The following is an 18,068-nucleotide window of genomic DNA, read 5'->3' as shown; positions in this document are numbered from 1 at the left end:
AAATTAGGGTGAAAACAAAACTCTTCCGATAGGGAGGGGATATGCATTTGCTGCAAATTCAGGATATCTCCCAAAACACAAAGAACAGGTTCAGAATTATAATTAAGGAAGAAATTTTAGCTTCCTGGAAGAACAGCTTGATAACAATTGTTACTTTCCTTTAGATTTCACGTAGCATCTGTTACAACTTAATTTTTAAAGGCCACCATTTTTAATTCCCATTAATCTCCAGAATTAACAGTGTGATAAAGATCCTGGCAAACACTGAAATTTTACGAGTCAAAATGCCTCTAGGAGCCTTTACAGAATATTTAAGGAATTGAGTAACAGCACCAATGCTTTGAGTGAGATGAAGTGCAAAACCAGTGTTAATTAAGACACAGACCAGTTGTATCTTCTCATGTAATTCAAGAATTAGGCTGACTTGTATTCTTAGGCTGTAAATGGATTTATACTGCTGGAGGACAGGACAGTGTGTCCCTCACCAGGTTTGGAGATGTTTTAGGAAGAATTACTTGCAGGCTGAATACTTCACACTGGTGTCTTTTTTCCATTAAGGTTGATGGCAGGAAGTAAAAATATCAACTCCTCAACAACTCGCACGATGGGAAAGTGTGTAGGATTTTACACATGTACAAAACAGAGGGGCAAAACCTGTACCTGTGCCCCAGGCCCCGAAGGATTGGGGCCCACAGCCCTTGCAGCAGTGTCTTTATTGGGGTGGGGAGCCAAGGATGGCACAGAGGAGTCCAAAAACATTTGCCAAAGTACCAAATAAGATGGATGGAAAGCATTTTTCCTGTTACTTTCTTGATTTATTGTGTTTTGTTGGTTTTTTTTTTATTTTTTATTGCCCACTCTTGAAAAGAAAGTTACGTAGGCCAAACAAGGCCAGGCCGCTGTGTCTTTTAGAGTGAGATTTGTGGGGTTTTTGTGAGCTACTCAATCCTAATCAACGTATTCTGTCTGCCACAAGTGCCAAGGAGGACGAGGGTGTCCCTTCTGAAGTGTCAGTGTGCTGCTGTGCCAGGAGAGACACAGCCAGCTCAAAATCTGCTCCTTCGAAGGGGTGCTGACGCCTGACTTGAACTGAAATGTCCCCGAGCTCTCCTGATGCACTGATAAAAACAGCAAGTCTGACACTCATTTCTCCCTAGCACTTATTTTGGAAGGAAGTTACTGATGTCAGCAGGATGCAGGACAACTTCAATTAACTCCATTTCTCAGAGCGGCTGCTCAGTGAGTAAAACACATCCACGTGCTACGGGGAAACTAAATCGTATTTAATGTAATTTCCTTTGTCACTTTGGGTGGCTTTTGAACACAGAATTTTCTTTCATGTCTCTTTACACCACATCACAGAGGCTGTAGGAACAAATATAGCTATTTTGTGTAATCTCCATTTTTCCAGAACTTTATTCTGCTGGAAAGCTCCATGCTGGGATGCTGCCCTCTCCTTCCACAGCTGCGTGCTGGGCAGCAGTTAGGCAGAATGGGTGGGTTGAAAGACAGTGGATTTATCCCTGGAAAATGGAAGTGCACAAATACATCAGTTTTGTCCCAAACCACTGCATCCTGGCACAGTGTGTTGTGTTTGTGTTTTAACCAGGGTGAGGATCTATTTCCCAAAGTCTCCTCATCACTGTCAGTGCCTCATTCAAGAGAGAGCTGCACGAAGCTGAACAACAGCCTTTCCCTTTTATGAAACTGTGCACAACAGGACCAGCAACAGCTACAGGTTTTAGGAGTTTTTTGGAGTTGGAAATCTCATTAATGGATATTCCAGCCTCACCTTGATGGGCTCCCTGTGTCCTTAGTTTCAAGACTCCCATTTCAAGTAGTGCTGCTTCCAAAGTCTCTGATGCTCCTCTGTCATCCAAAACTCTTTCCTCTCAAGAGTGATGAGGGGATGCTGATTAGGATTCAGTTTTCTGAATTCCTAAGTGCTACCTGTTCTGGGGCTATTTGTGCTGGCAATCTTTCCTTTCAAAGTCAATCTGTCACCCAGAATTCCTTGTTTCATGCTTTTCTGGCCGGAGAAATGGTAATGTTTTATAGATTGGTTTGGATGGCTGTGCTCTTTGTTCCCCCAAACTTCACAGCACATTTATCCTCGGCGTAATACCCTCATGAATGCAAGAGCAAGCCTTTCTTCTGGTTAAAAAGAATCAACAGCCTGAATATCTGTTTCATAGTCTCCTCCATATGTATAGGGAATGGGGATAACAAACTAACCTTCCTTCCAGAGGCTAATTGGATTTCACACAGTTTGGAAGCACCACTAATTCATCAGATATATTAAAATTCAGCTTTAACATTCCTACTGGGTAGCTTGGCTATTGACCTTCCTCCCTCCTGCTTTTTATCCCATTCTGTTTCAAACTTACCCATTTCCAGTACTTAAGTAAACAGGCACCGTGTGCTGCAGCCCCTTGAGAGCAGCATTTCTTCATGCATGAAGTCTTACAAGCTGCTGTGGACACACATGCATGAATATTTCTCATTCCACTTAAATAAGCATCACAAATGCTTATTCTGGAAATAATGCATATTGTTCAGGAGCTGGTGTCCCTGCTTTGGTTTAGTTGCCTCATAAAGTGGGCATAAAGCACTCATGATCAACCTGCTGGAGTTATGCAGCCTAATTAAGAGCATCTGCATTTTTCAGCAATAAAAAGGTGCAAAAATTCCTTCTTGAATCAAAGAAAACATTTGATCATCCTGACTGGCCCAGAACTTTCTCTTCTGTAGGTGAGAAAAGAAGAAAAAAAACCTCTACCGGAGAGTGGAATTTGATTGTTTCAATCAAACTGTGTAGGTGGGCCTGAGTGGTCTCTGTGAATACAAGAAAAAGTTGAGATCTCTGAATAATGCATGAAGGAATGGAAAAGTCTCTGCATGTTTCTGTTGAGAGGTCACAGCGAAACACAGATGGCAGAGGTGACTTTTCCTGCCCTTCTTGGTGACTCTCAGCAAACACAGGAGTGAGGGGACAGCATGGCCACGATCTGGCCTGGTCTCCACGTGGGCGTTTGGTGGCCCAGGGGGGCAGAGATGAAAGGTGGCAGAGGCCCCTTCCCTCACTGCTGGGTAGCTCAGAGAAGGGCTCTCCAAAGTGCAATTAAAATATTTGTGTGGCACAGGCTGGGCATGCAGGAGTGCTCTGGGTCCACTTTGCAGTGTTAATGTTTGTGGTTTTCCTGCTCCTCTTTCTATTGCTTGTCAGTTTTAAGCAGTGTTTTTTCAGGAAAGCAGATCGGTAATTCTCTTTCTGTGAATGCAAATGTGGAATGTATTGAGTGGGTGTGTGCATACTTTAAAGAAATAATTGAATCCAAACATCTCTTATTTTTAAATGCAGGAAACCAGAATCTAATAAAATGTAAATCAATTCAGTGTCTGCTTTGGGCTTGCAGTCTTCAGACTGTTAAAAAGAAAAATGTATTAAGTGCTGTGCATTCCAATACCAACATCTTTATTTTCCATCACATTCCCTTAACCCTTCAGTCATCTGAAATATTTTTCTTTGTGGGTGTGTGGTGAAGATGGAACTACCCACGTTCATCAATTCCCATATTCCTTCTGAGTCTTTCTGTGGGTCAGTCTGAGTGTGTTTGGTTTCTCTACTGTGCTTTGCTGATTGCAAACACCCAAATGACACATCCTAAAGCACAATTGCCATTGTGATTTAGAACTTTGGCTCCTCAGACCTGAAACAAACAGGCCACTGCCAGTCTGACTTGGAGTACAGCTGATGGGGTATCAATAAATCCATGGCATTGCTGGTGTGAGTTAAAACAGAGTTTAAAGAGATTTTAGTGACCTTCTCAGCTCAGTTAACTCTTGGTGCCTGTCTGGCTGCTGGTCTGACTTGCTCGGCTTAGTGCTGAGAGAGAAAGGACAGGAGCAGGCAGCTAAAATACGTTAATTGTCTTTAGCTAACAGATTATTGGATGTGTTCAGTTTGACCAAAGCAGCCTAGAAGAGAAGAGTCTTTCTTAATTCAGCTCTGTTCTTACAGGTTTTACGTGTGTATGGCACACAAATATCTTCTGTGGTCTTTTTGGCCCTAAAGGAAGCTGTTTCAGTAGAGAGTTTTCCCCCTGCTCTGACCGCTGGAAGCCCACAAGCTGAAGGACTGTGATGATTTAAAGAAAGCAAGTGGAGATTGATTTTCTAGGAGCATAATCTTTAGATTTGCAGAAATGTAGGGACTTTGAAGCTACTTATATACTGCTATCACTGTTCTGCTGCCTAAATTCCTAAAGGGGAGGGATATTGCAGAGAGAATGGTTTACAAAATCGTTACGACTGAAGGAGAGAGCTAGAAATAAGAACATTTTGTGACTGAAAAAGACATTTCTTTGAAGGTGAAGAGGACAGTTCAGCTCACCCTCTGTCACTGCTGTGCCCATGTTGGTCCTGGAGTGACAGTGAGGGACATCATCACCTGTAAGGGACAGCAAGGGGCTGAGACGGGGCAAAAGGAGCTGGGTAATCCTAACCCTTCAGAGCACCCCAGGCTCTGCACTGCTGGGTGATTCAGGCTAAGGCTGAAGTCTTCGGACTTTTTATTTCTAATTCTTTTTAATTGTTTTATTGATTAATAAATTACAGTTTCTAAATAGTGCTGCTGCCTCCTGGAGGAAGGTGGGAACAGCCAGTTACTCTGAGCTGTGCCAGCATAGGTCCTGTGTGTTCACTGCTCCTCTTCCAGGTGACCTCAGAATTCCTGTGTGTACCATCACAGGCATTGCAGCAAACTGTGAGCTCCTGTCCAGGGATGTGTGTGAGGCAAGCTCCATTTTGTTGAAACCCTGAAAAACGCTTAGTTCCACAAGTGCTGTATTAAAATGAAGCAGGGGCTCAGCAGCTCTCACAAGGCTGTAGCTTTTCCTTTCTGCAATTAAAATTGCTGCAGCAGACACTGATGGACTGTCACTGCAGAAATCCCAGCTATATTGTCCTCTCAGGGAAGCTTTTTCTCATATAAGCAGAGAAGGATTTCCTTTAACAGGGAAAACCTAAGGAACTGCAAACTAATCTCTACAACCTTCTATTTCTTCCATAATATATATCATAAAGGTTTTTAAAGATCAGGCCTTGGCACAAAGAAAAATGCTACCATCAGATCTATTAGAAATAATGACTGTAAGAAATAAATTTGTGCATCATCGACTGGAGCGTGAGGATATGATTTCCTTCGTTGGAATTGCTTAAGCTACAGGAATTGGAGAGCAAACATTTCATGCAGTATGATCCTTTCCTAAGTCAATATTGTCCTTTCAATCCTGAATTTCAAATTAAATATTATCCTCCCTTAAACAAAGGCATGCTTGGAAATCAATGCTGTTTATCTTGTCTGCTGTAGTTATATACACGAGTTTAATTTTTGTTACAGATGAAAAATGCTTCTAGACTGAGAACTGCAGAAAGACAAAGTCTTTCTGTTTTGCTGGTTCCTGGTGTCATTGCTGAGGGTGCATGGCAACAGTCACCAATAAAATCACCATTTTCAGGTGGCAGCATTGATCCTTGCACTATCTGGCTACTACTGGGGTTTGTCTTGTGCTTTAATAAATTTATAACTAAAAGAAAAACGCAGCATTTTAAAAAAATGATTCTCAGGTTATCATCTGGGATAATTTTTTTGTTGATATGAACCTTCTTTCAGGGTTTGTTTCTTTTTTCATGGTGAATTTCCAGGTGAATTATTGGATATAATTAGAGTGGTAGATCAGAGTAAGCTGAAGCAGAAAATATTCTTTGAAAAAGTCCTTACTGCTTGGGGGAAGACTTGTACTGCTTTTATTTATTTATTTAAACTGAGAAAACACAAGAAAAAAGACTTCTGAAGAATGGAGAGAAGACCAGTAATGTTATTTGGGAGTCACTAAAAGCCTCTACACCATTACTGCAGGTAGAGGTTTGGCCTTGCCTGTCAAGAACAACCCTTAAATATTCCATACTGATTAACAAGGTCTCAAACCAGTTATCCCAGCATGGCCCCACTTCCCAGCTTCATGTCCTTCGGGGATGAGCATATCCAGGGCTTTCTTGTGGTGGGTTTCTTTTTTCCATGCACCCCTCAGGCAAGCTGGCTCTGGTGCTCTCAGATCCAGCAATGAGGTCACAGGTTTTCCCCAAAGAAAGTTTACTCCAGCGACTTCCTGTGGACAGGAATCCATCTGGGACGTGTTTTAGGGACTCAGAGCAATCATCAGGGACTGGAGTTGAATAAACAAAAGGTAAATAGAAAATACCACACACGTGGTGAACATAAGCAACAGAGCTACAGCCCCATAATAGTGGACACCAGTTATTTTCTGAATTTTGCAATGTTTTGCACTGTTTAAGGAGAGAGGGGTTGGGTTTTGGCTGTCCTTTCTACTGTGTAGGGGTGAGCTCTTAATAGTGGAGGTTACAACAGGAAATCAAAAAGGAACAAATAAGGCAAATACAGAAGTTATTGCTTCCTGAATATTCAGAGTTCAGCAAGTGGATTACCTAATTCTCTGCCAGCCTCCAGTGCTCAGCCAGCCAGCTGTTCATAACTGTAAAATACCCATAATAACCTGCCCTCTGAAAGGACAGGAATGCAGAAAAGTGAATTGCAAGTAGCTCTGCTTGACATGCGATCAGGTTCCTGTCCTTGAGCACGCTGGAACTTCTCCATCATGTTTGCACCCTTGGATCTGAAGGTTTTCTTGGTTGCCTGGACTTCCTTTGTGCTTGGGGTGGTTGTGGGCAGTCAAGGACAAAATCCACACTTGGGCTTCTGACCTGGAGACAACAAAAGCATCGGTGGGTTCTTTCTGATTTCCTGCAAAAGGCTGGGAAATTTTGGAAGCCTTTTGATCCAACTTTAGATCACGGATTTAACTGCACAGTGGAGCAGAGCAACCCACTGGTCTTTTCAGTGGCATAAGTGTAGTACTCAGCATTCAGATGGGAACTTGTGTGTTGAGCCAAACCCAATTATTTGCAAATGAATCAGCGCCACACATCCTCGGGGGGAGGGCTGTAATGCCAAGTGCTGGTTTGAAATGTCATCTTCTCTTTGGGAGAATTCTCTACAGATAGAGTTAGTTATTTTCAATCTAATTTTAGGCAATCAGAAATAGGAATTCACCGGAGTTAGCAGAGAAAATTCTAACTCTGATCAAAGCCACGGCAGATTTCAGCCTGCTCCATTTGGAAAGTCATGACAATGTGAAAAACAGGCTTTTCACCAAGGTTTGGCATCGTAACCAGTGCTGGCACTCACAGGCAGTGCTTTAATTACACATTATACTAACCAGTGTGAAATACTGAGCCTTATTAAGATAGCCAAAAGCCTTCTTTATAGTTGATTTATTAGAGCTTGAAATTAACTTTTCACAGTCCAGCTCCAAGAGATCAGTAGATAGGGAAATTCAGCTCTGCCTCCAGTGAGTTCTGCCATGGTTATCTCCAGTGCTCTCTCCAGTTCCTTCCAGTGCCCAGACATGGTAAAACACTGCTCAGCAGCAGCACCTCTCAGCCTCTTACCTCTGTTATTAAAATCAGTGCCGACCTTGTGCTTGCTTGGAATGGCTTCCTGGAAAAATGGAACTTTAGGAAGCCACCTTGGGCTCTGCTGGGTGCTCAGATGTGTGGGCTGTCCCAGGCTGGCTGTGCTGGAGCTGTTCCACACGGGGGTGTTTGCAGACGAGCATTTTTGCTGCTCCTGACACAAGATTTGGTCAGTATATGGCTGGGATATCAGGATATTGTTAGGAATTGTTAAAACAAGCCCATCCTCTGTAGAGAATTGCAGATCTCTGCCAGCTGAATATGGGGAGGAGCTCCCAGCCTGACGGAATTTTAGACTTTTCTCCTGCTGGAGTGCTCCCAGCAACCTGAATGCATTTTCACATTTCCAAACGCCCAGGTATCAGTTCTCTGATTAAATCAGTGGATCTGGAGCTCCCACATCTTGTGCTTTGCTTCTGTTTGATGCTACAAGGCAAGGCAGAGTTTGGAGCTTCAGGTACTGCAAGATAAAACTTCCTCCTACTGAGGATGGCAAAAAAAAGAGAGGAGCAAGGCACTCAGTGAGGGAGAGGCTGGCACAACACCTGCAGTAAATCTGTGGATTTAAATGGTGCTTGGGTGGGAAAGTTGTCCTGTCATACTTTGGGTCTCTCCACCAAACCTTTTGGCGTTAAAGTTTATCATCAGGATTGCTCAGGAGGAGTCACATCTCTACATCTGTGTTTACACCCAGTGGTTCTTTGAAGTTTTAGGCTCTGTAGGTACCAAGACACTCCCCAGGACGGGCAGTGGTGTCACAGCCCTGCCAGCATGGCATGAGGGCACCTCTCTTCTTCTTTTAGAAGTAGCTGTGTCATTCCTTCGGGTGACTGCTGTACCCTGTCAGCAGGGTGAGAAATGCCAAACCTCCTAGAAGTTGCAAGGGACATGTTTGGGGTTTATTTCTCTGTTTCTTTAATGACTCTGTTACACTTGATTTGCCCAGGGAAGTTGTGTGATGAGCACCTATGGGAAGCAGGACCACGTTAACATGGGTTGGGGGGAACAGCAGAGAGGCAGAGCCCCCTTCTGCTCCAGTGAAAGCTAAGCCACATCAGAATGTTGCCAATTAAAAATAAAATGAATGACTTTGCTCTCTCTGTAGGTGACCTGTCTCCACGATTTCTTTGGGGATGATGATGTGTTTATCGCCTGTGGTCCAGAAAAATTCCGCTATGCACAGGATGACTTTTCCCTGGATGAAAGCGGTAACATCAAACACACACTGTGGTTTTATTTGATTGCCATTCACTTGCTTGTATCAGATAATAATGCTGCATGCCTTTGTTCTGGTTTTTAAGGCCCAGTACATGGAATTTAACATCCTTTTGTGAGACTTATCCAGTCAGCAGATATTATAATCAGGCAAATACCGACTGAGGTAGCCCAAGTCAGAATAAATTAATTCCTACAGCGTTTTGACATCCACTGCAAAATCTGGGAGTGTTTATACTTTCAATTTTCTCCAGTCACAACCAGATAGATACATTTTTCTTGGGAACTAACCATCCTTATGTAGACACATGCATATTAAAGATGGGAACAAGCAACAGTTAAAAAATCACATTTCCACTGCTTTCTTCTGCTGATTCAAAAAGCAGGGCAATAATTCCCTTTTTGGGGGACATGACTGGGGCAGTGCCATTATTTTCCCTTGTTACCACTGCCAGCAGAAGTCCGTAATAATGTGAGTTTCTATGATCAATTAAGCCATTAAATCCTTGATTTTACAGATTTTACAGAGCTTGCTTGTAGGACTTACCACCCACCCCACGTGGAACTGTACTCACCTGTCCGCAGGTGCCAGTGAGTGCAGCAAGAGGAAATTAATGCCATTTTGACCATTTAAACTAAAAGAAAATGTGGTCTCCAAGCATCTAGGCTCATTTCCCGAAGCTCTAGGTGTGCTGTTTAAGGAACACAAGCCTCATCCTGTCCTCCATGCTGCAAACTGGCTCAGCATTGAGGACCAAAGAGGATTTTTGCTGGATGCCAGGAAGTTAAGCAGCCTCTAATCTTCAAACACCGTGGTTTTTATGACTCCTTTGCAAGCCTGGTTTTATTTTAGTGCTGGTTCTTCTGACCTGTGTACTCCAGATGAACCCACTTGATGGTCTTGGGTAATTCAAAGAAAGTTTCCAAGGTTCAGTTGAGACTTTGCAGGCAGAGAATAAAGCCCGTGTCAGGCTGGGGAAGTGATCTGTAACCTGAGCTTCATATTGTTTTTTACCGCTCAGCAGTTGAGTCAGCTCCACAGGGAGCTCCACGCTGGAAAACAGTTTGGATGCAGCCCTGGCAGAACAACTGGATGGAAAGCCCAGCTCTCTGCCTACACTTCTGGCCACTGCTCACTTTTCCAGCTTGGATTTCTCAGGCATAAAGAAGCCAAATTTGCTGTTGGGAAGGCACTGAGTAGCTGCAGGTCCCAGAGGTATTTTCAGGGGAGCCTTGCAGCTCTCAGGAAGCAGATGAGGAGCCATTGTACACCCATCACCCTTCCTCGTTCTGAGTCAGATGCTGCCAGGAGAAGTGTAATTCCTGAGGTTTTGCAGATGAGTGTCACTCACTAAAATCTCCTTTGTCAGGGGGAAATTTCTCTTGCCTGTTTGGATGACACACACCAGGATTGCTGGTTATTATGTTCACTCTGGCAGGACATCAGGAAACAAAAAGAGAAACAGCATAAGAGAGGATTATGTCATCTTTTTCCTCCTGGCTGCCCACCACAGCTTCCACCCTCTAATCCCTGCTGCTGAGCACCTTCCAGATGACATTGCTCTGTCCCTTTTGTAGCCACTGGTTTCAGCATTATGGAAATGTCACACTTTGGTGACATTTAGAGACCTGTTTACAGCAACTTCAGCACAGCCAGGTTTCCACCTCCTGCAAAAGCTCAGGGATTGCCTCTGGTGTACTGACACTTGCCAAGGACTGAGCTGGAGGAATTCCTCAGAGTCAGCCTTTCTGTGCTGGAAACTGCAAAGCCAGGTTTCCTTCCAAGGAATTACTCCCCTGGGAAGAAGATAAATTTGGAAGCCCTTTCAATGACATAACGTGAAGTATTTTTACTTTTTAGGTTTATTTTTTTTTTTAGTGAGTAATTCAGGTGACTAAACACAGCTGCCTGACACCCTTTAAGTCCCCTCACTACATCAGTACTGCTCTTCACGTATAAAAAACTGGGGCTGTATTGGTGCTGGACCTGTACAAGCCTTTCTGTGACATCACCTGTGAGAAGTCAAGTACTTTTGAAAAAAAAAACCCCACAACTTTTTCTGTCTCTGATTTACAATTTCCAAAATGGATTTAGCAGGAGAGAAAATAATCTGACTGTAGGTTTGATTCTTGCCATGCAGCATCCCTGGAGCACAAGGCCTCCTCTCCTCACATTCTTGTGCTGCCTGGCCCAACAGCAAAACTCTCTCTCAAACCATCTGGAAGGAGCAGAGATGGACCCTTGGCTGTCTGAGAATGAGGAAAGCCTGGGGAAAATGTTAAGGCAATTACACTTTCATAGATATACTGATATGTAATTAAATAACACATACATTTAGGTCAGACAACTTGCTTTCGGTTGACCAATTATTTATCTGCTCTGTGCTGCCTTAATTCCACTGGGGAATCCGTTCCAGGGGGTCCTCAGTGTGGAGCATGTGGAGCTGAGCTGAACTTTCCCATAAAAAACTGCCTGCACGTGGAACACGTAATTCACATCTGTAAAAACGACACATTTTTCACATCTTGGTGAGGACAAGCTGTTGGAGGAGATGAGGTGGGACTGGCTAACATTTGACAAAAAGGAAATCCCTTTTTTATTGCCTTCTTCTTAACTGGGTTGAGTCAATAACTTGGGGGTGGAAAGTTCTTTTTCTGTTAGCTCTCAGTGTAAATAAAGCCTGATTCTGAAGATCAGGCATGCCTGAAATCCTGGGATGCATGGAGGTTTGTTAGCATTTCAGTTCCCCTCTGCAGGACCCTGTAGATCATGTTTACATTTTCCACTCTTCCTGGCCTATTTATTTTTTAAGAAAGCACACTTGGGGTTCTCTTCTGCTCACGTCTTCCAGGACATAAATCTGCTGGGCTTGTTTATACAAACCTTTCTGAAAGGGACCAGTGGATGTGCTTTGTAAAACCATTTTGTCTTCTTTGCTTTCTGCATCTGAGAAGTTGCAGCTTGTTGAGGACAGAAGAGGCTGATTCCAGCTGGGTGAAAGCCTCCTGGGGCAGCTGCCCCATCTGCCACTTGGAGACTTTACATCACACCATGAGCTGCTTGCCGGCTTTCTGCACCTGAAGAAAGGGCACTCACCATTCCTATTACTGGGTCTTCATGGAAGGGTTACAGCAAATGAGCTGGATTTTTTTTGGCCTGAGTGTTCCCTCAGTCAGTGCTGACCATTTTCATCGTGCTCATGAGAGCCAAGGGAAGGGGAAAGTCAGAAAATGTTTGGTAGGACAGAGGTAGGAGCCAGCCTGACACCTACAGAGTCTCAGCACCTCTTCTAGAGGAGCAGAGCTGTTCTCTTTGCCCTCCCCTTAAAGAGTCTCCTTTCAGCCCTGGAGAACAAGTGATGATATCAGCTTTCCTCTTGCCCTTGGTATTTTCTGCATCTCTTTGTGGAGCAGGCCCTGAGCTGCCCGTGGGTGTTTCACGCCTGGTGTCCACGGGCAGCGGGAGCAGCAGGGCCATAACCAGGTGGGTTTGTGTTTCCCCAGAGTGCCGGGTGATGAAGGGGAGCCCAGCAGGTGCCACGGGCAGCAAATCCTCGCCCACCCCTCAGAAGAGCTCAGCCAAGAGCCCCGCGCCCATGCGCCGCAGCAAGTCCCCGGCCGATTCAGGTAACCACCAAGATGGTGAGTGATTGTTTCTTGGTGTCTGCATTGAACTCTGCTCAAGGGAAAAGCACAAACTCTGTGTGTTTGCATAGGAAACTCGGGTGTCTTTTGGAAAGAAGAAGAAGCTACAGGGGCACTTCATAAATATTGGGAAGGAATTCCCTGGTTGGAGAAGTGCAACTGTGGCTTGAGGTTGTTCCGCCCACAGTCTCACAGCCTCCTTCCCCAACAATGTTTTGAAAGATGTTTCCATTCCCCAGGCAGGAAATCAAGGCCCACAGTGCTCCCAGATGGTCCCTGTAGACAGAGAGTGATTTAAAGTAACCTCCTGTGATGCCTTTTCCTGGTCTTAAAATCAAGAATCAAAAATCAAACACGGTTAGAAGGGGAAAAGGGATTTTACCTTTGTATTTATTTTAAGGATCCTTAGGTGCACACGTCCAGGACAAATGCACCTCAATGCACACCCCACAAAAGATCTGGTATAATATTATAGGTGTTACTAATTAGCAGATCTATCAAAGATTCCCCAGTGAGAGGCTCAAGTGAGCTCCCCTCCCCAAGGAACCTTCCCCTGGCTGGTTCTATCTTGGTTTACAGAATGTGTTCTGGAGAGGACCTTGGGCTCTGGGGCACACTGATCCCCAGCTACGAAGCTTCTAAAATGTTGAGTCTCTTAGCTTGACAAACAAGTCCAAGAATGTAGGCAAAAAGCACTGGGAATACAGAAGTTGTAAAAAGGTATAACAGGGGTATAAAAGAAAAGGCAAAAAATCATCGTGGCATCACCTGTGCAAAGCAAATGGTGATTATTGCACAGCTCAGGAGTGGCTCCTTCCAATCATTATTTAAAGTAGACCAGTGACCTTGTGATTGTAGAACTGGTGATGGGTTTATTGATGTGACACTGAGACACTCACTCAGTAGTAGAAGAGAAGGAAAATGGGAATCCTGATTTGCTGCAGCAGCCTGCACCGTTTGAAATGCCTCCCTCCTTCTTCAGTAGCACCTGGGTTGGCAGCACGCCTGGAGAGCTGCAGAGCTGTCAGTCCAAGGCTGGGCTGCATATTGCAGTAATTCTGGTAACTGATAGTTTTTAGAGTCATGGAGAGTTTCTAGAGTTGTGATTGATCTCTCACCTGCCTGCCTGTTCTGTTCCAAAAGAGAACCAGACATGGCCTATCACTAAAACAGCCAAATCACCAATTAAGCACATCAGATTTCCAGGAGAGCTTCACAGCTTGAGTTCAGGTGTCCCCCAGCATCAACACAGGTGATATAAACCAGAAATTCCTTTTCACCTTCGTGCTAACACACTGCATATTGCATGGGAACATCACACAACAGCTGCCCATCAATAGATAGGATTTATTAGATACAAAATTCTCTTGGCAGTAGTCAGAAGGATTTCCCCCAGGAAGCAGTTCATTTATTTAGGGTGTGTGGGTGTTCTTCAGCTACATAAAGAGCCAGTGTGAAATTGGCTGGCACATGCCAAGACTCTGTGTTTTTTAAAAAATTATTTCTCTCATAAAGTTTTTCTTCAAGATTCCATTGTTGGCTGTCCTCAAACTCAGGCTTGCCATAATCTAGACCACTTTCACAATCCCAAATGCATGCTAAAGCTGTGTAGGCACATTGAAGGTGTGATGGGAAATGTGACATTGATTTAAAAAAAACCCAAATTAACATTCAGTGATGTGGGAGTCAGCTCCTGCATGAGCAGCTTTAAACCTTCTCCACAAGCATCAGGTGCTGATTCCCACCAGGACCAGACTTCAGTGCATGAACATAACAGTTTAATATGAAATGGCAACTATTGTGTGCCTGATTTTAACTGATTGAGTGACTCCAGGCCCAGGATGGTGACTCATCTGATGAGCTTTAATGAACACATTTAGCAGAGCTTTTCAGAGGGAGATTAAAACAACCAGAAAGGCTGAACAATGACCTGTTCCTGGAGTTAAGGTCAGTAATGAAGAGCAAATCAGGTTTCTTTAATCTGTCCAGACAAGGGTCTTTCGTGCTTTCCTGTAATTTCAATAAAGGAGAAAATGGCACTTGTCCTGCTTAATGAGAATAAAAAAGACTGAACTCTTTCAGCACTGAAAAATAGACGACTCTTGTTTTCTCAGGACAGAGAGGAAAAAGAATACCATTGTGTATTCTTGTATTGAATTGGTAATAAATTAACAGGATTTACACATCTTTTAAGAATCAATATTTACATTTAGATGGATTTTGAAGTTATCACATTCAAAAAGCAAAGCTGAATGAAGTCTGATTAATAAAAGATGATCTGACCTATTTTTTTCCCCACAGAATCTCACCCATTCAACTTGCGAAACTATTGAAAGCAGTTTTACTTCAAATATATTCAATATTTCTGCTATGTGTTTGCTCTCTCACCCATTTGTACCTTTTGTCTTTGTTGCCTTTCACTCTGCTGTGGCTGTCATCAGAGTTTCTTTGGTTCTGTGTTGCTTCTATTCTTTCCAGTTCTTTTCTGTGTACCTTTCTGTATCCTTTTTGTAGGTTTTGTAGGTTCTGTATCCTTTTCTGTGTAGGTTTCTGTCTCCAAGGCCATTGTGACATATCTGGGTGCTGATGCCAGTGCAGGTTCAGAGGTAAATCTTTGGGTGAGAGAAGTCTGAACCCGCCTCTCAGTGAGGTGTCATGGCCTTACTGTGAAAAACTCAATCCCCTGTTAGCAGCCAGAGCCCTTCAGCTCCCAGGATATCCAAAAAAGTGAGGTTGCTAACCCACAGAGGCATTTTAAACATTGATTTCTTGGCACAGTGCTTTTCTCTTTACTCACCATGCAGTCATTTAAATGAATGAATGAATGCAAATTAAGTGAATGAATGAAGAATGAAGAATGAAGAAGTGATTCAGACCCCAATACTCACATTCCCAAGGAAATCCTTTCTCCCTTCCCTCAGTAACCCCCAACCCATATTTATACACTTCCTAAGCAATGCCAGTGTATTTCTGGCAAAATTGGAGTTACAAAGCTTCTATGTATTTCTAGCCTCAATTTTTCTTCCTCTGGAGTCAGCTTTGCTAAAAGGCACAGCTTAGAGCAGTGAAATTCATACTAAACCACACCTGCAGGGCACCATCCAATTTCTCCTCCTGACATGACAGAGGGAAACTGGGCATCAGGAGAAAAGTCTCTGTGCTGCTGCTCTGATCCCTGAGATTTGAATGGACTAGGGTCAGCATGAAGTTTGGCAACATTTCTTTAACAGACTGCTCCAATAAGAAGTCAAACCAAGCAAAAGCCAGAGCTAAATCTCAGGGGAGAAATACAGGAGAGAAAATAATGATGTCATTTGCCATTCTTTCTTTGTTAAAACAATATGAGTTTATCTTACACTAGCTGACATACCAAACAAGGGTGCAGTTGTATAAGACCATATGCTGTGATGGGAGAGCTTATGATTTTTCAAACCAGGACAGAGTCATAGGTACATGAACTGAAATTTGAAAATGTCTTTGCCTTGATCTGGCTCGGGGAGAACACGAGCAGGGTGCTGAGGCTGCTGCAGGACCTCAGTGTCTCTGTCCACTCATGGCAGGGTTTGGACAGAGGGACAAAAGCACATTCACCAGGCAGCAGCAATTAGCAAGCAGACCCAGAGTGTCCGTCTGTCCTGGCTGCAGGGCTGCTCCCCAGGGTCATTATAGATGAGTGTGTCCAAAAGGCAGCAGATGTCTGGGGAATGGCACACGGGAGAGAGCAGCTTGTTCCCCGCTTGTCCCTGCTGCCAGCCCACAGGGCACACCCAGGAGAGATCCCCCTCACCAAACACGGTGAGAAAAGGGTGTCAGCACTGCAGAGCTGAGTGCCTGGAAATTTGGAGGTGCCTGAGCAAAGGATGCCTGTGCAGTCTGAGTTCTTCCACTCCTGAGGCTTTATTTGTCTGTCTTGAAGGGCAGGATGGCTCGTGCTCACTGAACAAGCTGCTGTTCCTACATTTGCTTCATGCTGTCTTTGCTCTGCTTGTTCCCTTTCTTTATTTTCTTGGTGGCACTTCAAACCCTGACCTGGAGACCAAACTATCCATGTATTTCATGGTCCTTTCTCTCACTCTTGTTGTGTACAAGCTCCTCAGAGTGGGATCTCATCTGCAGAATCCTGGGAACCCCAATCAAGCAGGGATTATTGACCTTACTTTACAAATTAGTAGACATAGATACCTGCACACATTTTGAGCACTCACTCTGAGCCTCGGGCCCTGCTTTTTCCAGTTCTGTTTGTGGACAGAAATGTTGAGTTCAAAAGATGGACCTCACTAACCTGATTTGCAGGTCTTGGTGCTTATCACCACTGGAAATTCGGATCCAGAGCCCCAGTCATCCCAGCAAACATGAGCAACACTCGGAACAACTCCACATGAGAAATCTGACTTAAAAAGGGCCTAAAAACGGCTGAACAAGGACTTTTGACAAAGGCTTAGAGTGATAGGACAAAGAGGGAATCGACTTAAGCTGAAGGAGGGCAGGTTTAGATATTAAGAAGAAATTCTTTACTGTGGGGGTGGTGAGACCTGGCACAGGGTGCCCAGAGAAGCTGTGGCTGCTCCTGGATCCCTGGAAGTGTCCAAGGCCAGGTTGAATGGGGCTTGGAGCAACCTGGGACAGCAGAAGGTGTCCCTGCCTGTGGCAGGGAGTGGAACTGAATGAGCTTTAAGGTCCCTTCCAACCCAACCCATTCTGGGATTCTAAAATATCTGTGGGGGAAGCAGACAGAGAATTCAGTTTACCTGGATCTCTCATGGCCATCTCAAACGTGACAGGAATATTCTCCATCCTCCCTCTCATGTGCTGGACAAGCCTGATTTCTCTCCCAAGTACAAACTGCCTTGTGCATGGGGGGAGGTGGGGATCCTATGGAAAAAGGTGCATGTGCTCATGCAGTTAAAGGATCTGACATGCACTTTGAGGCAAATTGATGTTGCAGAGCAAATACAGTGCCATGAACAAGCCATAATGCACAAAGAATAACGTGGTGGGGAAAAAACCCCAAGAATTGAAATGAAAGCTGCTTCTAAAGCACAGTTCCTAATAGCTGAGTGTAGGTGAGATCCTGAGCTACCCTCAATCATCAGCAGGTTTTAGTGGAGCAGCAGTGTTACGCACCACCTGGCATCTGCTCTTTGCCTCCTGTTATTTTCTTGCATTTCAGTTTAAAGGAAACACAGGCAGGTTTGCTTATGAGCACTATTCTTCATTAGCAGACAGAGAAAATTAAGCTAGGCTTCTTCATTGTTGCTCCTGCTGCAGAATTCTGCTGTATTTGTAATGATATCCATCCGTCTCATTCCATTTCTGGTTTGGATGTCACATCTGGTTTTTTGTTGATGCTCATAAAATATTTACACCCCTGCTGTAGCACTTAAAACTCTCATTGTATTAGGGAATTTCTGTCCTGCCCTGCAGCAATTACATCCATTTTGCTGCACACTGACTCTGCTGTTGTTCCAGTCTTGTTTGTGGAAGGGAAATTGGGGTTTCTTGCAGAGTTGTTAGGTGGCATTCTTCAGCCTTAGGAAGGATCAGTGACAACTGGAGATAAAGAAAGAGGCAGTTTAGAAACTGGAAATGGATTCTAGCTAATAGAGATTATATCAGTCCTCTTGTTCCCCCCATTTTCTTTGATAGGAAACACA

The 18,068-nt window shown here is 44.0% G+C and overlaps 1 protein-coding gene across 6 annotated transcripts in view; it reads left to right on the top strand.

Annotated features, from left to right (window-relative positions):
* Nucleotides 1–18,068, top strand: part of DCX (doublecortin) — a 77,195-nt gene that overhangs the window by 43,735 nt on the left and 15,392 nt on the right. For 4 of the 6 annotated variants that reach the window (XM_032124310.1, XM_032124314.1, XM_032124313.1 and 1 more), the window contains 2 exons: nt 8,660–8,762; nt 12,274–12,411. In XM_032124310.1, coding sequence (XP_031980201.1) covers nt 8,660–8,762; nt 12,274–12,411 — 241 coding nt within the window. The remainder of the gene's footprint in view (nt 1–8,659; nt 8,763–12,273; nt 12,412–18,068) is intronic. The other 2 variants (XM_032124315.1, XM_032124316.1) reach the window with 1 other exon arrangement.

This window comes from Corvus moneduloides, chromosome 14 (assembly GCF_009650955.1).
Source record: "Corvus moneduloides isolate bCorMon1 chromosome 14, bCorMon1.pri, whole genome shotgun sequence".
Taxonomy (NCBI): Eukaryota; Metazoa; Chordata; class Aves; order Passeriformes; family Corvidae; genus Corvus; species Corvus moneduloides.
Note: the sequence above shows the minus strand (reverse complement) of the source record. Positions and strands in the feature narration are given on the sequence as shown.